Genomic DNA, 24,249 nt, shown 5'->3' with positions numbered 1-24,249 from the left:
GGGTCTCCTGAGTGGCTCAGTCGGTTAAACGTCCAACTTTGGCTCAGGTCATGATCTCACGGTTTGTGAGTTTGAGCCCCGCATCGGACTCTGCTGTCAGCACAGAGCCTGCTTCGGATCCTCGGTCCCTCTCTCTCCCTCTGCCCCTCCCCAACTCGTGTTCACACATTCTCTCTCTCTCTCTCTCTCTCTCTCTCTCTCTCTCTCTCTCTTTCTCCCTCTCCCCCTTTCTCTCTCTTTCAATAAAAGGTATATTGTTTATAAAGGTATAAACAGCTAAGGTATTTTTATATAGAGTGGTCTTTTCTAAATACGAAACAACTTTGTTGTGTGACATCCTAGGCCTCTGATCCTAGAATCTTAAAGCCTCTTGTCAGAGACGAAAACCTGTGCCTTGGGCACAACGATTGCATTTGACTGTGGCATTTGACCCCAAACGGTTCTGATTTCCTATCCTCAGAGGAAGCCTTTGACAAGCTGCCTCAATGCACTGTCCCTGAGATGCAGTGTAGCAACTTGGCACCTGTCATCCTCCAGCTGAAAGCACTAGGGATCGACAACGTCCTCAGGTTCCACTTCATGTCGGTAAGTCCTGCTCTCTGTCTGCATGCCCACTGGTGAATGTCAGGACATCAGATAGAGCAGAGCACGTCACTCTTCTTTTTTATTTCCACTTAGCTCATGCGTCGTGTGCCACTTTGCACCAGGCCCTCGCAGGGTATGGGGGAGTGGAGGCAGACGGCAGACGCAACGTCCTGTACTTGTCTGCCGGGGGGAGACAAGTAACTGATTGCAGTGCGTGGGCCCGGTGCTCTGAGAGACCAAGGAAGGCCCCCGCCCTGGTTAGTCGTGTGTGAAGTGAGACCTGAAAGGCAAGAAGGATCTCAGCACGTGGGAGGGGCGGGAGAGCCAGGACAGCCAGCGTGTGTGGGCCCACGTGAGGGAGCTTGACAGCTGGGGGAGAGCTGCAGGGACGTCCTTGTGGCCGCTCTCATTCCGGATTATTTCCTGAGACAGGTTTCCAGGAGTGCAATTATTGGGTCCAACGGCCATAGCCATTTTGTACATCCTTGATGTGTGGCCAGATTGCTTTTATGCCTGAAGTCCAGTATTGCACGATGCCCACTCGTGGTGCCTTCATCATGCCGTTTTGTTTTCTGGTAGAGCTTTGCTGATTGCATTGGTGGCAGGGAGGGAGGAAGGAAAAATAGCTGTACCTTAATATTTGATTTCTTAAAAGACAGTTAAAAAAAATTTATTGTCCGCTTTATATTTCTTCCGAATCGTTAAGCCGTTTCTCTGTTAGAATTAGTGTCTGTGGTGATTTTTAGGAGTCCTTTAATAAAGACATTAACCTTTGTCCGGTGTATTTCTTGGAAATGGTTTTTCCAGTTTATTTGTATTTTACTCTTTTTTTAATTTGTTTCTTAAATGTGCAGACATTATAAATATTTCCACAGTCAAGTCGTTCTGTCTTTGTCTCTATGATTTGTTTTGTCGTTCCCTTGCTTATGACACACTTCCCCGTATCTAGGTCAGTTAATAAACATTCAGTCATGTTTTCTTCCTGAATTTTTATGATTTGAAGACTTGAATTTTAACTCTGTTCTGCCCCGACTGCATTGTTGTGTGACAAGCCTGGGTTCCCGGATGATAAAGTCCCTGATGGCATATGCATGTCATGATGAACTAGGTGAATGAAGGAATAGAAAACGTCAGCCTGTGTCCCAAAGAAAACAATTGTGTGCTCACCATAAATATGGAAAAAACGCACGCTTTGATTACTGGTGTGTGCAAGAAGTTATAAAGAAAAGATAACAGTACATGCAAATTAGAAGCTTAAGAAGAAGCTCACATCTAGGATGAAAGGAAATATGTATTATGGCAGAAATGACCTATCAGCACTTGAGAAAGTGCAAAGAGTTTTCAGGCGTCCCTGGGAACTTGTGAGCTACCTGCTGGGGAAGGAGCCGAAGGAAAGGAGGCAGCAGAGAGCGTGGACAGTGGAAGCTTACCCATGCTTCTGTGGGAGACAGATATGTGCGGACTGAAAGAGCTATAAGGCACCGCTTTACGTTAAATGATCCCATGAAGCAAAATGGTAAAATCCAAAGCTGGCGCGGTTTGGGACGGCAGTTATATTCTCCCGTTTGAGCCCCTGAGGGCTCTCCGACATTATCTAAGGAGCCGTAGAAATGCCTGGTATTTCTTCTCAGGGAAATTTCTCCTGAAAAAAATAATTCAGAAGAAGAAAAAACGCTTCGGTGTATGATCATGTTTATAGTATCATTGTGTATCAAATTTTTAAGTAGAATAATGAAAATCATAAACTGGTGGACAGTTGAAGAATGAGGAAAATACGTATAAATTCATCTTTGTTGATTTCCCTCTGGTTGTTTTCTCCTGCAACTGTGTTGTTCTTTTTTTTTTTTTTTTTTTTAACAATTGAAATCACAGGGTACATGTAACTTTGTATATTTAGCAGTGTTAATTATGTAGCAAAGAACTGGAAACAAGTCAGTTGCGCAGGACTAAGACAATTGCTTACTTTACAGAGTATGACCTGGTTGGAATATTATGCAGCCATCCAGATAATCACGGTGAAGTTTCTATGGGTGAAAAAACACAAAATCATACAGTGAGAAAAACAAACTAAAATTATACATAAGCAGTCCTTCCAGCTATCTTAAAACATAGTGTTCACATACGGTCCCAACTCAGATGAGGCCAGAGAGAAATACTAGGTGTGTGTGGTTAGGTGAAAATACTAGGGATGTGATTTGGATTCAGAGAATCAGACCGAAGGTCACAATAGCAGCTTTGCTTAACTTCAGAGTGCCTCGCAGTCTCTGTTGTTTTCAGCAATTCAGATCCCGCCTCTGTCATTTGCCCTCTGTAGGCAAGGCCTGGAGCCGGGCTCTGGGTGGTCCAGGGTTGGCCACCGGGGCTGCTGGAATGGAAGGTGGAGACTATGAAGTAGAAACATCAGAAATGTCCGATGAGAGTGGAGAAAAACAGGGAGGTTGTTCAAGATAGGGAGCCTTCACTCCTGATGGAGGGGAGCGTGGGGAGCGCTTCAAGGGGCAATGTTTAATCAAGCTGAGGTTGAAGACCTATTAGCACTAAGGATGCTGAGGAGAGAAAGGACACCTCAGGGGGCGCTGACATGAATAGAGGCCCGGAGGCCGGGAAGTATGGGGCACATAAGAGGGAAGAGCGGCTTTGAGCAGGAAATAGTCACATGTTGTGTCTGGTACCCGAAAAAATTAACTTAGGAGGATTTTTATGTTTTTACAGCCCCCTCCAGCACAGTCGATGGTTCAAGCATTGGAGTTACTCTATGCTCTGGGAGGTATGCCTGTCTCATCCGTGTTCTCTAATCTGTTTACTAATAGATGGTATTAGGTAGGTTGTATTCACACTAGGGCTCTTGGTGTCTTTAGGAGTGGGATTGGTTCTCCACACATATACAATCCTTTTAATAACCCTTAAGCTTTATTGAAATAAAAAAGGTGGGATCATAATTAATAGATGAAGTCCACTTATGACAATGAAATACCTAAAGCATGTCAGTACATCAGAAGCTATTAATAACCATCATTGGAGCCACACTCCTGAAAGACATCTAGAAGATTGCCTACCAGTATTTCAGGTGTGACCTCTCCAGACCTTTTTCTCAGTCCCTCCGCTGCATCCTGAAATCTCAGGCTCACTATTGTCTCCCTCTTCCCCATCATTCCATTCTTGGAGTTCCCTGTGGAGAATTGGGCTGATGACCAGCCTGTGGAATTCTTTGGGGGCAAGGAAACACCAGGTTATCGAGAAACCTCTATTCTCTTTGTTCAAAAATGTAGTGGTGGAGCCCGAATGGCTCAGTTGGTTAAGCTCTTCATCTCGGCTCAGGTCTTGATCTCCGGGTCGTGAGTTCAAGCCCCATGTTGGGCTCTGTGCTGGATGGGAAGCCTGCTTTAAAAAAATTAATGAAAAATAAATAAATAAAAATGTAGTGTTTATCTTAAGATAGAGAAAACTGTAGCCTGAATTCATCTGTTCAGGAAGTACCTATCTTTTCTATGAATGTTGCCCCAAGTGAGCATAATGTCTGGTATGGTAGTGAGTTTCAGTAGAGGTTTTGTCCTTTGAGATTGTTTTGTTTTTAACATCTTTATTGAAGCATAATTCACATACTGTGGAATTTACCCATTTAAAATGTACAGTTCTGTGGTTTTAGTATATTCACAGGGTTGTGCAGCCATCACCCCACGTTTAGAACATTTGGAACAGTTTTATCACCTAAGAAAGAAACCCTGTACCCGCTCGTGCTCACTCCCACTCCCTGTCCCCTCCTCCTCACAACTGTCCTAGGCAACTGCTTACCGAATCTCTGTCTCTGTAGATTTGCTTGTTCTGGACATTTCACAGAAGTGGAGTCACATACATGTGGTCTTTTGCGATTGGCTTCTTTCATTCAGCACGATGTTTTCACGGTTCATGTATGTTGTAGTGTGTGTTGATAATTCATTCCCTTTTATGGCTGAATAACATAGCATCGTGTGGGTTGGATATACCAGATAGTATCCTTATCCACTGAGCAGTTGATTTGGGTTGTTTCCCCTTTTTGGCTAATACAAATAATGCTGCTGTAAACATTTGTGTGCTAGTTTTTGGTGGACATTCCTACTAGCCGTGTATGAAGATTCCACTTGCTTCACGTAATAACATTCGAGCAAGTTGCCAACACCTGTTACCTGTGTTTTGTGTTATAGTCATCCTTGTGGATATGAAGTGGTATCTTGTGGTTTTGATTTGCATTTCCCTAATGACTAATGATGTTAAGCACTTTTTCCTGTGCTTATTGGCCATTCGTAGAACTTTGGAGAAATGTCCATTCAAATCCTTTGCCCATTTTCCCTTGGGTTGTTGTCTTTTTATTATTGAGTTGGAGGAGTTCTTTATGTATTCTGGGTATACGTTTCTTATCAGATCTGTGATTTGTAAATACTTCTCCCACTCAGTGGGTTGGCTTTTCACTTTTCTTGATGGTATCGTTGGTAATACAAAAGCTTTAAGTTTTCACGCAGTTCAGTATACGTATTTCTAATTCTGTTGCTTGTGCTTTTGGTGTGTTAACCTAAGAAACCATTGCCCAACCCATGGGCATGGGTATCTCTTGGGTTTTCTTTGAAAGGTTTTTATAGTTTCTAGCTCTTACATTTAGTACATCTGTGACCCCCCCCTTTTTTTTTAATGTTTGTTTATTTTTTTGAGAGAGATAGCGCAAGCTGGGGAGGGGCAGAGAGAGGGGAGGACAGAGGATCTGAAGTCGGCTCCGTGCTGACAGCAGAGAGCCCGATGCGGGGCTCGAATTCACCAACTGCGAGATCGTGACCTGAGCAGAAGTTGGACGCTCAACCGACTGAGCCACTGCGGTGACCCTGTGATCCGTTTATGGGTTAATTTTTTTGCATGGGGTCCATCTGTATCCATTACCTTTATGATACTTCTCTGGGAAGGAATAGCCAATGACTGATTTAAAAGATCGTCGGTGATTTAAAAGGCCTTTGGGTTGGTCTTCCTCGCGTCAGCCCAGGGAGGGTGTGAGCTGGAGCGGGTTTCCATCCCTTGTTCTCAGGCGTGTAGTAGGAACCCGAGAGTCGGCTTTCCTGGGATGGTCTGTAGCGCGTATGAGGGAACACTGACTACATAGTTTTTCATTTGGCTTGATTTTCCTCCAGTCCAACAGAATGGAAGTTAAAATTATTTTCTCTTCACCTCCCTGAATAAGCTGGAGAAGGCAGGGGGAACCACCTGACTTAATTAACAGTTACCAGCCGAATTACCACCTTTCAAGAGATGATTACATGGGAACAGAAGAGAAATTGCCTTTTCTGTCTTACTGTGAGCTCTGCAGCTCACACTCTCTCTGGGCCGGCACACCTCGGGAACAGTCTGAACGGTAGTAAAATAAAAGTCACCGTCTCAGGAATCCAGCCCCTGTATATTGGCTAGTGGTGAAGAGGCAAGGAGGGATGTGGGGAACTGGGATCCGCCCAATTCAGTAGACTGCCCAGGAGGCAGTTGGATAAACACTTCCGGCGCTGGCATCCAAGAGAGATGTGGGCAAGTGTTCGGCTTCAGAGTCGCTGGCCTTGTACTGGCTCTCTTACCGCGGGAGGAACAGAGGGTGCCATTCTGGGACATCTGCACTTGAAAAGAGCAGGCTCTGGGGTGGGTGAGGGGAGCGGGAAGGAGGGGAGGCTGCAGGGCCTTTTCCTTGTAATTCAGTCCTTGAATAGAAGCTGTTAGAAGTCTCCGTTTTTCAAAATTGGGTATTCAGGAGCCCAGAGGGGATCTTTTCTTCTTTTACTGTAGCAGCCCTCCGGTGTCAGATGGAGTTCGGTAGCATGATTCATCCTTTGGGTATCTTTTTTGGCATATATCGCCTTTTATTCTCCCGATAACTACATCTTCCAACACAGTGGTACGTACGTGCCTTCTGATTTTCCTTGTTGTTCGTCTGGCAGGTCTGGACAAAGACTGTCGCCTCACTGAACCGCTCGGCATGAGAATCGCAGAGTTTCCTTTGAATCCCATGTTTGCAAAAATGCTGCTGGAATCAGGTAGGTGGAGACGGACAGTTCTCATTGATTTTGTCACCAACTCCTTCGACTTTTGTGCACCCTGGGGAAGAGGGCACGGAATCTTCTGAGGAGCGAAGGAGCTTTCCCATAATGCTGTCTGATGTGGGGCATGTTGTGAACTTGGGATTCAGTGTCCGTCATCATTAATTCGGCAAAAACTTTTGTTTCTTTTCCGGGGGCCTAGACCTAACGCCTGACCTGTTTTAAAAAAAAAAAACAAAAAACCAACCAAACAAAAACAGGGAAGTTTTTTTCTTTTTTTCTTCATTATGGTAAAAAACACATAAAATTTACCATTTTAACCATTTTTAAGTGTGCACTTTTGAGGCATTGAGTACATTCACATTGTTGCTCAGCCCCTGTCACTATCCGCTTCCAGACCTGCCAGAACTTTTTCATCTTTTCAGACTGAAACTCTGTACCCCTTAAATACCAACTCCTATTCCCTCCCCTCCAGCCCCTGCAACCACCTTTCTCCTCTCTGTCTCTATGAATTTGACTGTTCTGGGAACCTCACTTCCGTGGAACCCTACCGCGTCTGTCCTTCTGTGACTGATTTAGTTCACTTGATGTACTGTCTTCCAAGGTTCATTCATGTTGTAGCATCTGTCAGAATGTCCCTTCTTCAAGGCTGAATAATATTCCATTGTGTGTATGTACCATTCATCTGCAGAGGGACACTTAGATGGCTTCCACCTTTTGGCTGTTGTGAATAGTGCTGCTCTGAACACGGGCACGCGAGCATCTGTTTGAGTCCCTGCTTTCACTTTTTTGGGGTATATACTTTACAGTGGAATTGCTGGGCCATCCAGTAACTCTATAATTTTTTTGAGGAGGCACCATACCGTTTTCCCCCCAGAGGCTCCACCGTTTTGTATTCCCTCTCCCAGCACACGAGGGTCCCAACTTCTCTGACGCCTTCAGATTTTTGTGAGATTATGAGTTGAGTTCATAAGTCAGAGATCTTCTCATTGTACGTCAGAATCATCTGGAGACTATAGTTTATGTGTTTCTCCCCCCAGCCACCACCCCCGGTGGGAAAGGAAGTAAGAATTTTTTCTTGCCTTTGGCTAGCTTGTGCACTCTCTAGGAATTTGCAAAGCTGTATTTCAGACTAAGCCAGACTAAGCATGGTGGGAGTTAGCTATACTTGTGTTTAGGAGTGCCCGGATGACCTCAGGCTTACACTGAGAAGCGGGACTCTTAAGTTTGGGGGGGGGGGGTGCATATCATTCGTGAGGCAGGGAGCTGTGGGAAGGGGGCCGGCAGTGCAGTTTGCTCTCACTATCCAGTGCCCTGAGGCATTGATTGCCACAGACCCAGTTTCCAGGGCAGGGTGCTACCCTGGTCTACGTGTGCCTTGAGCTTGCCAGGTGGGGTGGGCCCTAGCGAGAGGGAGGCCACCCCAGAGGAGGGTACGGGAGGAGAGAAATCACAGAGGGGACACAGCCCACACACTCCCTGCTGCCCCTCTGTTCCCTCTTGGGTTTTGGCCAGGATCCACTGTCCACATGGGAGTAGGGAACCGGTGTGGAGCGGACCTGCCCCGAGTGACACGGCCCCCTGCCCTCCCGCCCCCGTCAGCTGCCGAGCCCGGAGGCTGTGCTTTCTCAGAATCCTCCCAGGCCTGCGTTCACCGGGGCCACATATGGGACGTTACGTTCAGCAGGGGAAAGTGTTCATGTGGTAATCAGACGATTTATAAATGTATGACTTTGGTGACACTGTGGTGTAAGGAAAATAACAAGATGTCTTTCACTTCTCAGCGACACAATATGTGTTTGAAATCAAACGTGCTTTTTTTGTTTTATAGGAAATTTTGGCTGTTCTCAGGAAATTCTAAGCATTGCAGCCATGATGCAAATCCAGAATATCTTTGTGGTCCCCTCAAACCAGAAGTCTCAGGCAGTAAGTTCAGCCTTTTCCCCAAGCCATTCCTACCTAAGTCTTTATTCTGGGCTTTCCTTGTTGAAAGGACCCGGGAGCCACCGATGACAGGGCTGTGCAGATGGAGTCTGTGTGTATCCTCAGTGTTTGCCTGACATTGTGCCTCATTCCGTCGTATCTTCGTAAACCTGGAAGGTAGACACCGTCCTCACCATTTTTAGAGGTGGAGGCCCAGAAAGGTTAGGTAACTCGTCTGTGATTGCACAGCCATGGGGCCGTTGCCTTTCACAGTACAGAGACCCCGGTCTTACCTGTGTCCCGCTGACTTCCCCATAAGGGAGACGGGCCTTCAGGCTGCTCCGGGACAAGCCGGGTGGCACACACTAGTGACGTAATGAGTCGTGCCTAGGCATAGCAGGCTGCTTTTGGTGGAGGGGCGCTCCGAGCCCAGGAGGCGGCAGGACCCCCCGCCTGAGGCCCCGGCACCAGACAGCATTGCAAGAGTGGGTGCTGGGGAGACTGGAGAAGTCAGCCCCTGGGGGTGAGGCGGGCCAGGTGAGGTTGGGATGGTTCCTGAGGGGGGAGGCCGAGAAGCGGCCGCCCTGCACACACAGGAACTCAGCTTGGGTGTGTGCCGGGGAGGAGAGACTTTCTTACGGGCTGGTGTCCCCTTCCCTGACAGTCGTGTCATATGTTGCAAAGTTTGCCTGTCCCTGTGCCTGGTGGTTATGTCCATTTCCTCCATTGTTTTTTTGTTTGTTTGTTTGCTTTTCTATTATCTTTTTTTTCCTTTTTTTCTTTTTATTTATTTTTTTTAATGTTTATTTCAGAGGACAGAGAGACAGAGCGTGAGCAGGGGAGGGGCAGAGAGAGGGAGACACAGAATCTGAAGCAGGCTCCAGGCTCTGAGCTGTCAGGATAGAGCCCGATGTGGGGCTCAAACCCACAGACCACGAGATCATGACCTGAGCTGAAGTCGGACGCTTAACCGACTGAGCCACCCAGGCTCCCCTGTTTGCTTTTCTGTTAATCTAACGCTCCTCCTTCAGAACAGGCAGACTCATTTCCAAGGTGAGGAACCTGAGGTCCTGACCGCCATATGTCTGAAATGGCAGCACGTCCCCGTGGCCGTGCACCCCCTCCGCGGCCCTGCTCTCCTCCAACGCTTCTTACCACCTGCTCTACTATATGTTTGGCTCGTTAACCTGTTGGGTTTTTGCTCCCACCCCTGTTTTGTTCACTGTTACATTCCAAGTGCTTAGAACAGCGCCTGGCCTCTGGTCGTGCTCAGGAAGTACCAGTTAATGAAGGAATGGATGGAAGGCAGGGAGGCGGGTAGGTAGGTCGGTTAATTATGTGGCATTTGAGGCAAGGAGAAAATTGTGCAGATAAGTGTATTTGTGAGCTCAAACCTGTATCGTACGTGCTGCTTCTTGAACTCCCGGGAGCAGGGTGGTGTTGCCCAGGAGGTAACAGAAAGGGAAATTGAGAGATGGGGTCTGAAAGGATCGTGCAGCTGGTGATAGCCCACGAATACAGTGTCTACCACGCGCCAGACAGCTGCCCCCACCCAGCCCCCTAGAATTTATATTCTACTGGGGGCTGGAGGGGTTCTTCTGGAAGAGGTGGTGTTGACTGCACAGAGGAGGAGAGAGACGAGAACGCTGACATCTGTCTGACGTCTGTGGCCGGTGTTACAGTGAATCACCTTAATCCTACAACAGTCTCGATGGGTTTGATGCCCTGACTTGACAGATGAGGAAGTTGAGGAAGAGAAAGGTTACGTCACTAGTCAGGTTTTCAGGGAAGGCAGAGCTAGCGTCGGTGCAGACCAGGTCCTTCTGACTACGCAGGCCATGAGCTGCTCACCGCGTGATGTTAGCTCCCGGTACAGGAGGCTCACAGGAGTCAACTTTGTTCTTTCCAGATGCGAGTGCACCGAAAATTTGCTGTGGAGGAGGGTGATCATCTCACTATGCTCAACGTGTATGAAGCGTTTATCAAAGTAAGCACAGCTCCCACCCGAAAGGCCCCTCCACCCCACTCGAGGTGAGCTAGGAGTGGGGAGTCCAGAGGTTCAGTTTATAAAGGAATGACCGGGAGACCTCCTATCTTCCTATTAGATTATTGCCAGGACTTCTGATCCACGGGCGGGGCCCCTGCCAGAGTCCGTGGTGCGCTTTTGCCTGGAAGAACGCACGAGTCGCCCTGGCTCTCCCCTGCCTGGAGACGTAGCCGGCTGGCCGTGCTCCTCCAGGGCCCGCGCTCTCCCTACTGGCTCGCACCCGCCAGTGATGCTGGTTCGCACTAGCCGGCGTCTGAATACCAAGCCCTGTTCTATTTTCTGCCAAATAAGCGAGGCCCTGAGTGGCATCTCCAGAGCTGTCTCTGGGCGTGTGAGATGGCGTGACAGGCCGTGGGAGGGCCGTGTGGTGAGGACCCGTGTCTGTTCACACGCCGTACCCATATTTAGCCGTAGGTACTGTTCATTTTTATTGTGTTTTTCTGGAATATTCTTAACATTTTGTAAAACTCAGCAAATAATGCGGCTTGAAATTGTCACTAAAAACCGCTGAAAAGCTGTCCTGACAGCTCTAAAGCTGGTGAAAACCATAAGAAACCTCTTATATATAGGAATGGGTGGGAGGGGGAAATTAGATGCTTCAGGTTTTCAGTATCTCGGATCATTTTCTTGAATACTTTCTTAGAAGAGGAGAAGTACTGAATTTTTGTTTTGCCAGAGATCTAAGGGAGATTATTCGGTTAACGAACAGTCTTCAGAAAAGCCCCATCTCTTAACTGAGATCACGAATTATGAGTTGCTTCAGTTAGAATTCGTTCGTACCGGCACAGCGTGCCGTCTGCAGTCTGAGGCTCCCTCAACCAGGGGAGGGCGGGCACAGGTCTACACCACCGTCGTGCGGAGTTGCCTCCGAAAGTCTGTGAATTACATTTTCTTACGTGAAACATCGTCCTTTCTGGCTTACGGCATCATTTCAGACATAACGTTCCCACGGCAGTAACTCAGTGTAAGACATAATGATCACGCTTAGGAATGTAGAATAAAATTAAGCACCGTTGATAGAAAAATCATACTTTGGGGATAAATAATAATAACTTGCACATTATTTCTAGATTGGCAAGTGCTGCTCACCTGTAGTCTCGCAGATTGATAAACTCGGAGAAAGTTGACTTACAAAGTTAATTGACAAAGACCCACAGGGAAGTGGTTCTTTCTGATAATTCGCCACCCGGGTGGGTATTTCAGATAGGAAACAACTGCTTGTCAGCACGTTCTCCTTTGCCCTTAAGCACAGGGACTGAGCTGGAAGAGCAGTCACACGGTGCACGGTGGTCAGCGCCCGTTTAGGGAGGTGGGGTCGAAAGGGGCCCATCGGCACCGGAAGCTCTTGTCCCCATGAGGAAGCGGTGCGCCTCGCAGCTTAGCCGTGGTCGAGAACTTGTCTGTGTGTCTCTCACTCACCCTCTGTCTCGGTCGCCCTGCAGCACAATAAAAACTCTCAGTGGTGCCAGGAGCATTTCCTGAATTACAAGGGTCTTGTCAGAGCTGCGACAGTGCGCGAGCAGTTGAAGAAGCTTCTTGTCAAGTTTCAAGTGCCCAAGAAATCTAGCGAAGGTAAGAGCAGGCCACCTCGCCCGGGGACGCCCCCTTCTCTGCTGCTCACTCACACCCCTGGACATGCCGGTGTGGTGCTGATGTGCGGCACCGGGCTCACAGGCATGTGTCGGTGAAAAGCTGAGCGTGTAAAAGTAGCCTGTTTTTTCTAAGAAGGTCCATTTTTATTTCTGAGGGTTATTCTTTTTTTTTTTTTTTTAAGTTTATTTATTTGTTTTGAGAGAGAGAGAGAGAGAGAGAGAGAGAGAGAGAGAGGGAGAGAACATGAACGGGGGAGGGGCAGAGAGAGAGGGAAAGAGAGAGAATCCCAAGCAGGCTCCGCACTTGTCACACACAGGGCTTGAACCCACAAACCGTGAAATCATTACCTGAGCTGAAACCAAGAGCCGCCTGAAGTTAGTTGATCTAGCGCCTGTCACTTAGCAGACAGATAACAGCCTTACTTCTACATCTGTGTTTCCTAACCTGGTTTTCATGATCAACCCCTCGGTCAGGAGAAAAGTTACATTAAATTAAAATTCTTCCTGGTGGCGCCTGGGTGGCTCAGTCGGTTGGGTGTCCGACTTCGGCCCAGGTCATGATCTCACAGTTGGTGAGTTCGAGCCCCACATCGGGCTCTGTGCTGACAGCTTGGAGCCTGGAGCCTGCTTCGGATTCTGTGTCTCCCTCTCTCTCTGCCCCTCCCCAGCTCCTGCTCACACTCTGTCTCTGTCAAAAATAAACAAACTTAAAAAAAAAAATTAAAAAAAATAAAATAAAATTCTTCCTAACGAGAGAAGTTAAACACGAAGGAGAATAAGATTCTGTAAGGTAGGGTTGAGCCTTGGTGGGCCATAGCCATTGTAATATCTAAGATTTTCCCCCTTCCCTGCCCCCAAGAGCCCATTTTCATCCCTTTGGAAGTGATGTAAACCTAATAATGATAAGAATGTATGGTCTCCATAGAAATTTCTTTTGGGCAGCAGTTGGAGACAAGAGACTGAATCTTGGATCAGATTGTGGTTAGAAATGTAGATTTGAGATTTATCAGTTCTGTGCTGAGGAACAATAGAGAAAATCATGGAAACACAGTAAATTACACATTTGAAACTTCTAGATGTTAAAGAAAATGCAAATAATGAAAATATTTTCAGCAGATCTAAGAGATAAAAAAATTAAAAAGCTTATCATAGAATGAGTTCCTTTAACATGCTCCAAAAAAACACTAGTTTCCAAGTTGATAAATGGGCACAAGAACAGAAAACTCACAAAAGAAGAACTACGGATAGTAATTGATAAACATACAATAAAAGAAGGGGTGCCTTTTTGCCAAAACATTGCCGGTAAGAATGCAGCGAAACTGACATTGTTCTGCACTGTTGATGGCTCTGTAAATTATACCACCTTTTGGGAACTTATTTACGGACATACTGTATTTCATTGGCTCTAAGATGCCGTCATTTGTAAGGCATGCTGTTATTTTATGTACCACTAAGAAAGAAAAAAGTACTGTCACTTATAATCACTAAATGCTGTCCTGATTTCAGTGAGTTAAAGGGGAAAAAAAGAGTGAACCTTAGAATGAATGAAATACCATATGTCATAAGCCACCTCGGTGACCTTATGCTTTGCATAATAATTTGGAATGTGTCCTGTGGACATCATCTCATAAATGGTCAGGCTGTATCCTTGGAAGATGATCACTGTAGCAATACAGATACCAATCAAAATGGAACATTTGAAAACTTGCAAAGAATTACGTGCAGTAGCTCATAACCACAGAAATAACGTTGTGTCTTACGGAAGAAACGTTATTCGCACAAGATTGTCTCCTAAAAAGGAGTTTTTGGTCACTGGCCAGCCTGTGGTGTGCTCTCTTGGGTTCTGGTGCCCAGCCTTGGTTGGGTCATCCTGTGGCCTAGGAAGGTTGGGGCATCCCAAGTTTTAAAGGGACAGTTCAGCGTGCTTCCCTCAACAGCCAGTTGTGGGCGGGTGGGGCCTCCATGGATACTGCCAGGGCAGGCATCCAGCACCGGGAGGCACGGGGCTGGGGCTGGTTCAGGACGGGGTTTCAAGGAGGCTCGAAACAGCCTTGGGCGGGGCCTCACAGCACAGGCCTGAGCGCGCAGAGTATAGGGCAGGCCGGGGGCTCACGCATCACTCTGTTTGCCACCTTGTACAGGTGATCCGGATCCCGTCCTGAGGTGCCTTGTTTCGGGATTCTTTGCCAATGCAGCAAGGTTTCATTCCACCGGAGCTTATAGGTAACTGGTACCTTGCAAAGTCATTTGTTAAAGGAGAAATCTTAAAAATGACCCAGCCCCCTTAGAAAGCTGATGTGCCGGGAAAGTACAGAAATTAAGTTAAATAAGTTGTCTTTATCTGCCTGCTTCCAGAGGTCAGTTGAGATTAACTACATAGCTTTAAGCATAATATCTTAACTTCACGGAAATGATTCCCAAATATTTAGCCCATCCATATGTTGTAGAAGGATGATAATTACAAGCCTGGAGGCTGGAAATGTTTCCATTCTAATAACAGAATAATACAACCAGAAGGCACTATTAGAGACTGTCTTTCCGGGAGAAGCTCCCTTGGCCGTTGGCACTTGGTCTCTAGCGATCTGGGGGACCGAGACCCCGGCCTGCCCTGATGCGCCGTAACTTTGGTCTGTGGGTGTTGGCAGGTGTTTCTTCTGGCGCTGCATCTGCCTGTTGCCCCAGACCACATCCCGTTTCTTGCAGTTCCACTCTCTGGGCAGAAAATCACTGGTCACCGACACCCTCCTAATAACCTCAGAACCTTGGCCGTTCTGCTCCAGAACTTCACCGGAGCCTGTTCAAAGTGCATCTGTTCTTTGAAACGGGAGCAATCCAAAGGCTTTCTCCCCGACTTTTCTTTGCATTTCCTCCTCATACTATTTTGTCATTATCCTTCTTCCCTCAGAAAATACTCTGTTCCCATTCCCTGGGGGGAGGTCAGCCACGATGTTCCCTCCCAGACACCGAGCTTTGTGAGCGAGCCCAGAGTTGCACTGAGCTCTGGCAGCCAGGTCTCTTACATCTGCTATCCTAGTAGCTGACTGAGCCCCTGCCCTTGACTTTTACCTCTGGTATGTTCTATACCAGTTCCATACTAGTATGGCCAAGTTTTCTAGCCCGTGATGAGTGTCCTGATTCTGTTGCCCGTCGTGATGAGCTCCCCCTCCCGGCACTGAGTTGTCCATGTTGGAGGCAACTCTGGGGAGGCCTGTGAGCTTCTCCAGTGAGGCCCGTCATTTTGTTGTCATTTTGATTGTCCCGCCTGCCTCAAGGGTATTAATAAGCAATTTCTACCAGTATTGAAAAAATTCTTTCACTGGAGTCCTCAACTAAGGGCTTCATAACAGGGTTTAGTGGTCAGTCAGTTCCTCTGAGACAAAAGTTCAGTGTCAGTGAGCTCAGGCCACCTGGTGGCACAGCCAGGACCCCAGCATGTTGGTTTATTACAGATCTGGAGAGGAGCTCACCCATGGTGCTCGAACTGCTTGCCTGGCACCCACAGAAACACTCCATAATTAGGGTTTGGGTGGCAGCATTCTAACGCGTTCATGCTCTCTTGTGATCGGATCTTACTGTTGTGTTTCTGTCGTTATTTTTTTAGTTAAATTGAATCAAATCCGAGTTGGAATTTGAAATACTGTCTCAGAGAAATGGATGGTCCCATACTTAACCTTCTTCTTCCCCTATTTTTATGTCCCCCATGGTCTTTATCTTAACTACTTTGTGGAATAGAAAAGTTTATAGAGGTAACCATGTATGTTATTTCTCTCCCTGAGGAGATGGTTGTGAAAAAGAACGTGTGTAAGATAAACATAAACGTGGGCAGAGCAGTATGATTCTCATGTTTTTCCCCGAATGGCCACATGCTGTTTTTTTCTCCTCTTCCCTTTTTTGCGTGATTTCTTCCTGACTTCCGGGGGGCAGTGGGCAAGGGGTCAGTCAGGGCTCTGGAGAAGATACAGAGAACAATCGGCCGAGTCAAGTATGATCTGCATACATTTGTTGATAATATGAACCATCTGTGGGAGAGTCTGCTGTAAGTATTTCAAACTGACTTCCGATTACATTCTTCTGTTCGCAAGGACTATCCGTGACGACCATGAATTACATATCCACCCTGCCTCGGTCCTCTACGCAGAGAAGCCGCCTCGCTGGTGAGCACCCCCCTACTCCTTAGCCTAGTAACGGCTCAGAAGGCCAGGCCTGGTTCCCGTTCACCCCTGGGCCCCCGGGCCTGGCACTGTGCCAGGAGTACACATTTGTTGACTTCGTTACGCTGAGTCGTCCACAGGATTCTGCCCTGTCACAGATTTCCTTATGCAAATGGTGATGTTCCTCTGCTCATTCGTGGACTCAGCCAATGTTCATTTTCACCCACAGACTAGATGCCAAACCCTGCACTGGGCACAGCAGTGTGGAGGCGAATTTGGGTTCTGGGCCACAGGCCTGAGCATCCAGCACCTCAGGACAAGGGCCCGGGGGAGGGGTAGAAAGCACGGAGGTTGGCACCTCATGTGCCAGGGAGAGTGACGGCCAGTTTCGTGGAGGAATCGACATTTGCTCTGGGGCCTGCAGATAGGAGTTGTTGGGCAGAAAAGGATGAGAAGGGAATACAGACTGAGGAAGCAAAGTCATGGGAACGTGAAAGAACCCCCTTTCTGAGAAGTGGGGAGTCATCGGGGCCTGCCCCAAAGTGGTCTGGGAGGTGGTGCGAGTCTGCGACGTGTCTGGAGGAAGAGACACACGCTCGAGTTAAAAGGAGGCAGTTAGACTTTTTTTTTTTTAACGTGTATTTAGTTTTGAGAGAGAGGCAGCGTGTGAGCAGAGGAGGGGCAGAGAGAGAGGGAGACACAGGATCCGAAGCAGGCTCCAGGCTCCCAGCTGGCAGCGCAGAGCCCGACGCAGGGCTCAAACCCACGAACCGTGAGATCGTGACCTGAGCCGAAGTGGGACGCTTAACCGACTGAGCCATCCAGGCGCTTCACGTTTAGGTTAAGTTTTTGTCTGCCCAATTTAATAATAGAGAACTGGAGCCTACCTTTTGTATGTCTTTCAAATCTCATTTTTCTAGTAATTCATTTGTATTGTGTTTTACAAAAATATTTCTTTCCCAACGGATGGGAAAATTTTACAATAACAGCTGGTTCTTCACCACAGCTAGGTGGAGAAGCCTAGGCAAGAGCGTGCCATGTGTGGAGAGGGGAGAGGGGATCACGGCAGGAGAAAGTAGAGGGCAAGAAGGCCCGTTGTAAGGTACTTGGCACCCCAGAGTAGTGGTTTCCAAAGTGTCATCTCCAGGTAAGCATCCGATTCACCTGGAGGCCTGTTAGAAAGGAAGATTTTCAGGCCTTGCCCAGCCTTTCTGAATCAGAAGCTGGGGCGGGGGTGGTCCAGCAGCCAGTTTCAACAAGCCCTCCAGGTGATCTGATGAGGGGTCAAGTTTGAGATCCTGTCCCCAAGACCAAGGAATCAGACTCTGTCCTGTAACCAGTGCAGGTCCAAAAGCTGCTGAGCCAGCGCAGGGCTTGGTCAGTCAGTTCGGGGTTTAGAGATGTTACCCGATGTCGAGGCGCCAGGGTGGCTCAGATGATTGGGCATCTGACTTGGTCTCAGGTCATGATCTTGCAGTTCGTGGGTTCAAGCCCCACATCGAGTTGTCTGCTGTCAGCATAGGGCCTACTTCAGATCTTCTCTTTGTCTCTCTCTTGCTCGCTCGCTCTCTCAAAAAGAAACAAACATTAAAAAAAAAATTTTTTTTTAATGGATTAAAATACTCTGTCCATTAGCGTGTAAGATGAGTTGAAGAGGGAAGCGAATCTCCGTTCTAGATCCTTCCCCAAGGGTCTGCTGACTTTGGGATGACTAATTTGGGAGTTGCTTAATTTGGGAGACTTCTTTTTCCTGCTTCGTTCCCAAGGAGCCCTGAAGGACAAAGGGAGCGTGGCTGAATAGGGCCCGTCCTGAGGCAGCCCCGTAACCTCAGGGTGGCGGAGGAAGCACCCTTCCCTTCCTGCTTCTGCAGACGGCCCCCCTTCACTGGATCTGCCCTTCAACAGCCGATTATTTGCCGGCTTCAAAGGGCGCACGGTGGCAGTGTGGCTGGGTGATTATAGTTGTTAGGGGAGCCCTGAATCAGTAGTTCGGGCGCTCAGAAACGGTATCTTATCTAAAAATGCATTCTAAAATCTGGGGATTTGAAGTGATCTTCTTGGCTCTTGGTGTCTTTTACCTCAGCCTCAGGCCAACCCCCCCCCCCCACCTCCTTTTTTCTCTTAAGTAGAGGTGTAATTTATGTACAGTGAGCTCATTGGCACCTGTGCACACCCATGTAAGCCACACTCCAAATAGGATGGAGAATGTTTTCATCTCTAAGAACCTCCCTGTGTCTCTTTACAGTTAATTTCCATCCCCTTCAGAATCAGGTAGGTCTTTGCTTCTATTTCTACATCTTCTAATAGAGTCAGGTGTTCTGTTGAGAGTTCTGTAAATGCAGACCTGGAATCCGGAAAGGTCCTGTGCTGATAACAGATGCTCAGACATGAGTCTGAGCAGACTTGACGTGTCGGACAACAGTCATGTCAGACTGAGTCTCGCCTGTAAAGTGGACACACTTACCCACCCCTCAGGTCATGAGGTGCGAGCGAGCAGCGCGGACGCGTCTGTGTGTGGTCTCTGGTGCACGCGATGGGTCCCTGGTAAATGGGAGGGAACCCGCCGTCTCTGATTGCCGTGGTGCTTGATTTTCATTGTAAGACACAGGAAATCCATGTTTTCTGCTGGTTGCAGGGTCATCTACAATGAAGTCATACAGACCTCCAAGTACTACATGAGGGACGTGACCGCCATTGAGTCTGCTTGGCTGTTGGAGCTGGCTCCGCACTTCTATCAACAAGGAACGGTAGGGGTGAATAGAGACCGTCCCTCAAAACCACCCGTTAACTACCTCTGCATATGTTGAAGTACAGATCGGTGCTCCGCGCCCGTTTAGTGCCCTAAGTTTGTTCCCCCTCAAAAGTGCATGGGGTGAAAAGGTCACTACCATATCTCTGCCCCATCCTGGGTAAAAGCACTGTACCATTTGCTCATCGTGAAGTGCACTTAGAGGTATTTCTTTAGAAATAATCCCTCCAACCTAAAAGACGACAAAGAGAATGTATCTTCAGCTCTTCCTCTCCCCCTCTGCTTTTTTTCTTCGAAAGAAATTATATCACACTTTGGACCATGTTCACAAGGAGTGGCACAAATATTCTCTGGTGAAGATTGCCTCACAAAGAACACAAACAGGTGTGCGAGCTTAAACCCGGCGTGGTTCACACAGTGGTGGGTGATGCTGAGCGCTGGCATTACCGTGAACGTCTGTCCTTCTTCCCTGCCAGGCCCACGCACAGGGCCCGCAGGGTGGTGAGCCTTGCAGAGGAGACTCATGGTCCCGTTTTCTTTATTTTCACCAAAAAATGGTCTGTTTGTCGGGCGAGGGGGGAAGGCCATACATTCTTCTAATAAGATCTTTAATTGAGTGGTGGTTCTATCTGGAAGGCTGGCATGAAAACAGGTGAACCAGCGTCCACAAACTTCCGTTGACTCATGCTGTTTGGTCTGCGTCCTGTATTTCACTGGATGGTTCAGCGTAATCACACGTCGTGCCGTTATCGGAATGGTTAGAGTGAAGTCCGCCATCTTGCTGGTGGTTTTCTGTCGTCTGAATTAGTTTGGTTTTGTTTTTCCTTTTCCCTTTTTTCCTGCCTTGCTATCTGTTGCCCAGTGCCCAAAGACAGTTGCCTCAGATACTTTTTCAGTTTTACCACTGTGTGCCCCAGAAAGGAAAGTCCAAAACCTGTTACGTCATCAGGGTTGTAACCAGACTGCAGTGTCCTCAACCCAAAACTGGATTGACGGGCGCATCTAAAAATGGGGAGATTTCACGATGAATATGGATTTCAAGTTTCTCTCGAAATGTTAAGTCTGCCGGCACTGGGCCCGCATGACCTGTCGGCAGCAATCAGCAGGGGTGAGGAGCGGCTGCGCGCTGTGACTGTCACTGTCCCGGGGCCACAGTCCTGCTTCACTTGTGTATTAATTCACTTGCTCGACTCTGGGACGCATTTGAGTTGTGGCCCCATAAATGGAAAGCTCTTCTCATCCCTTCCCCTCCAGCAATGTCAGGGGACATTGTTCTTCCAGAACTTTCTTACACTATTTAAATCTTATCCAGTCAAAGGAAAACTATCTCAAGCCTGTATAGTTCTTCACATGTCCTCATACGGATACTTCAGCTGGGAACGAGATCAGCCGCAGGCACTGATCAGAATTCAGAGTGTGTCGCCCGTGCTGGGTCCGGCTGGCAAGAACGCACCTGGAGTGAGGGAGCGTCTGCCCCTGAGAACCTTTCGGGTGGGAAACAGCAGAGTTCCGAGGTCCAGGAGACGTGGGCAGAGCCGCCGGCTGGGAGCTGAGAGCGACACGCTAGGGAAGGGCTGGTTCAGGTCGTAGCATGCGGGGGCTTGAGGGGAGAACCCGGAGCCGTCTTGGACTCGTTCTTTGGCGAGCAGGATTGACCTAGAGGCTGGGTCCTTTTCCCCTCTCAGCTCGGAACCACAGTTGGAGCCCAGCAAGTTAAAGGGCAGAGAGCCCCCAGGAGTTTGAAGAAAATGACAATCGCAGGTTTCTGCACTGGCCTCTTCTCTCCAGATGCCTGTGGTCCACTCATCAGTCCGTTCAGATCACTGCCTGCGATCAGAGTATCTTTAGAGATGCCCGGGCCTCTACAGGTCATCCGGTGCCACACCTTCACTGTACAGGCGAAGGCCCTGAAGCCCCCCAAGAACCTCGGTCCCTTCCTACCCAGACGGTTCAGAGGTCCTTCTATATGAACTTGCCCGGAATGAACGGACTTCTCCAGGAGCCCCGCAGGTCCCAGTGGCTGCCCACGTGTGGTGGATGCTCCTTTGTGGAACACAGCGCCCCGCACACCCCCCCACCCCACCTGTGATCCCCGGCTCTGTTCCTGGCATCTGTGGTGACTTTCCATCGCTGTTGTCTTCAGAGTGTCACTTTCACCCTGTGTAGGGGCCTGAAATGGTCCAGAGTCGGCTGTGTTCATACTCTGCATTCTTGTCGGAAACGAGCACCAAAAACGGTCCCACAGGCGTGATGACGTCATCCTCACCCCCAAGCTAAGGGCTGTGAGCGCCTCACGTTAGTTGGAGGGGTCACACCGGGTGAAGTGTGGGGAGGAGAGAAATGACTCCCAGCTGGAGGCAGCAGGGTGACCCGTTCAGAGATTCGCCTTCTTGTCCTTAAATTGTATGTCCTGATTCTCAGAGATGCCCTTGGGATCTAGGAAGAACCCTAACCAGGGCCTTTGCAAGAGCCCGTATGGGTCCTTTCTCCAGCTTACGCGGTTAGAAGGAGACTTCTTGTGACTCCCTTAGACTTGTGTCCCACTCCGTCAACTGGTGCATTGTGCTCGGTGGTGTGTGGCGTCTTTTGCACCCCGCGCTCTTCCAGGGCCTGCAACTCCCCTTCAGCAGTGGCGTGGCTGCCTCCGCCCACGTGGGTGTGCGGCCGTCGGGTGCTGGGCGTGAGCGTGCTGGGGACTGGCAGTCCGATTGGGAGTTGCTTGTGTGAAGGTCCCTTGGCTGCTTGTTTGTGACTGTCGAGGGGGTACCAGGGATACCTCAGATGGTAAACAGAGGTCCTTTATCAAAAGCGTATGTTTACATACTCTGCCTTAAACACATATTTCACAGTTTCCGGCACTTCTGACTTTACCTTAGAACATCAAGTCTGATGGAAACCCTAAATCTATCATCCGATGCCCATGATGATGTCGTACATCGTACGTTGTACTGGTGGGGGGAGCAACGTTTCTGAAAGGAAAAAAAGGTGTCCTTTTCCTGTGTGCCTTCCCTGCACGCACACTTGCAAGGGGGTGCACGGGGGTCAGTGCCCCGAGCACATGCACTTGCACGCGGAGATGCTTGGTGAAATGATGGATCTCCTTGTTCCTGAGGGGAGGATACCTTTCCTTGACCATTTGCAAGAAATTCCTGGAAACGTGAAGTGACCTGCAGCCTGAGCCCAGTCCCCTGAGCACGGAAGGTGTGGCTGCAGTGCTGTCCCAGGGGCTGGGGCAGAGGGAGAGCGTGTTCCATCGACACCTTCCCGCAGAGCCCTCGGTGAGCAGTCTCGGCCGTGGCGGGCTGGTCCACGGGCTGCTGTGCCTTCCCAAAGCCGGTCCATCGCCTTTGTCTGTCACTTGGGCTTTTTCCCTCCAGATTGTTGCCCGAGGGGCATGGCGTCTGCTGAGAAGGTGTGAGCCAGAGGGTGGCTTTGGTTGTGTATGTGGGCGTTGTGAAGTCCGGTCTCTGAGCACCCCTAACTCTGGTGTTTCTTTTCTCTTGCAGCACCTGTCCCTCAAAGCCAAAAGGGCCAAGGTCCAGGACCAGTGAGCAGAGCTCAGCCGCAGGGTCCTCGGTGCCCTCTCCTCCACACTGTGGTCCCCCAGCCCTGGGTAGTGAGCAGGCCCCGGCTCACATGGAATCTTCCGCTGTCCTGCAGTGGGCCGCAGCCCGTCCGTTAGCCCCTTCCTTCCCGCTGCCCTCCACGTTCGCGTTCCTTGCTGGGATCCCGGGGGAGTCTGTGCATGAGCAGGCATCCCGCTGTGCCACACCCAGGCCGAGTGGGGGTGGGAGGGCCGTGCTCTCTGCTCACTCAGCACCCTCACTGACCCAGCATGTCATTTCCAGCAGGCACAGAGTTCTGGCCCAGCTTCCTGGGGAACCAGGAGGAAAGCTAGCCACCACAGGCAGAAGTGCTGTGCAGGGTGGATGAGGGTTGCTGGGCTGGCTTCGCTTTCCCTGGCGGGGCCACGGCTGTGCTGACCAACGAAGTCCGCTGCCAGGTGTGACAAGCATGCGTCTATGAAGGGAGGAGACCGCACTGCAGTTTCTGCTGGAGTCACTGAGGCGCGTGTCTGGAAGGCACAGGGGCTCCCCAGGTGAGCAGCTTCTGTTCTCCCTCTGTGCCGTGTCCCTGTCTTTATGCGGCAGGAGATGCGCAAGGCTTGGTGATCGGCAGGCGGGACTCGTGCACACTGTCCTTTGTTAGCAGAGAAGATTTCTCTCTCTCACAAGTGGGCTTAGCTTTCTGTCTGCGTACGACACCACGTCCTGATGCCATCAGCTGAGCACCGGTGAGCTCGTCAGCTCAAACCCCGTCGGGAACCCTCTGTCGCAGAAATTCACAACCGTTTAGAGGCTCTAAGCTTCTGTAGCTCAGGAATACAACTTGTATATTTGGTTTTTGTTTGCTTGGGTTCTGTGAGAACACCGGGGCAGTCCCTCCAGCAGGCCCTGGTCTCGGTGCTGCCCCGGGGCTTCTTTGCCGTGATGACGTTTGCGTTTCAGCACATGCCGATGCAGGTGTTTTTCCCCTTACTGTTTCAATGACCTTTATTTTAAAAACATGTAGCTTGAAAATTTATTTTTGTACCGATCTTAGTTTGGATGTGCCACTTTTGGCACCAAATATGTATGTCATTTTTATTTCCATTTTGTAAACATGTAAATAATAGTGATAACTTGTTAATAACAGTAAACCTTTCTACCTGAAGTAAACATGTTCCCTCCCGCCCATGGTACTCGTGGTCTGTATTTTAACATGGTCCAGTGAATTCTGAGAGAGGGGCTGACATTCGCTAAGAAACCTGATGATCTGGTTGGTGCACAGTAGCCTTTGAGGCCCCATGGACACGGGAAGCCTCATAAAACGAGGTCGATGCAGCCATGTGCCCTCAGGAGCTCATTAGAGCAAACCATGAGGTGTTGTTTAAATAAAGTGCGAAAGAGGTGCTAATTTTTGCCAGTTTCTGATTGGGATCATTCTGTAGAAAGGTCAGTAAGGTCTGAATTTAGGACCAGGGCTGGTCGCAATAAACCACTGTGTGAGGTGGGAGGAAGAAAAGGCACCAGATCCGAACCTTCTGGGGTGAGGCTGGGGATCCAGAATGGGAGAGTGAATAGGTGTTGGGGGTGGGGCAGTGCACAGACTGGTTGGAGCACGG

The 24,249-nt window shown here is 48.9% G+C and overlaps 1 protein-coding gene across 8 annotated transcripts in view; it reads left to right on the top strand.

Annotated features, from left to right (window-relative positions):
• The window catches only part of DHX35 (DEAH-box helicase 35), a 66,403-nt gene extending 42,584 nt beyond the window's left edge, over positions 1 to 23,819 (top strand). For 7 of the 8 annotated variants that reach the window (XM_045053627.1, XM_045053626.1, XM_045053625.1 and 4 more), the window contains 11 exons: positions 461 to 585; positions 3,298 to 3,352; positions 6,525 to 6,620; positions 8,455 to 8,549; positions 10,456 to 10,533; positions 12,036 to 12,165; positions 14,327 to 14,408; positions 16,268 to 16,339; positions 18,972 to 19,083; positions 19,385 to 19,469; positions 22,592 to 23,819. In XM_045053627.1, the coding sequence (XP_044909562.1) occupies positions 461 to 585; positions 3,298 to 3,352; positions 6,525 to 6,620; positions 8,455 to 8,549; positions 10,456 to 10,533; positions 12,036 to 12,165; positions 14,327 to 14,408; positions 16,268 to 16,339; positions 18,972 to 19,083; positions 19,385 to 19,469; positions 22,592 to 22,767 (1,106 nt within the window). In that variant the 3' untranslated portion in view covers positions 22,768 to 23,819. The remainder of the gene's footprint in view (positions 1 to 460; positions 586 to 3,297; positions 3,353 to 6,524; positions 6,621 to 8,454; positions 8,550 to 10,455; positions 10,534 to 12,035; positions 12,166 to 14,326; positions 14,409 to 16,267; positions 16,340 to 18,971; positions 19,084 to 19,384; positions 19,470 to 22,591) is intronic. The other variant, XM_003983466.6, reaches the window with a different exon arrangement.
• The last annotated feature ends 430 nt before the right edge of the window (positions 23,820 to 24,249 follow it).

This window comes from Felis catus, chromosome A3 (assembly GCF_018350175.1).
Source record: "Felis catus isolate Fca126 chromosome A3, F.catus_Fca126_mat1.0, whole genome shotgun sequence".
Lineage (NCBI taxonomy): Eukaryota > Metazoa > Chordata > Mammalia > Carnivora > Felidae > Felis > Felis catus.
The sequence above is the reverse complement of the archived record's forward strand: the minus strand, read 5'-3'. Positions and strand labels throughout refer to the sequence as shown.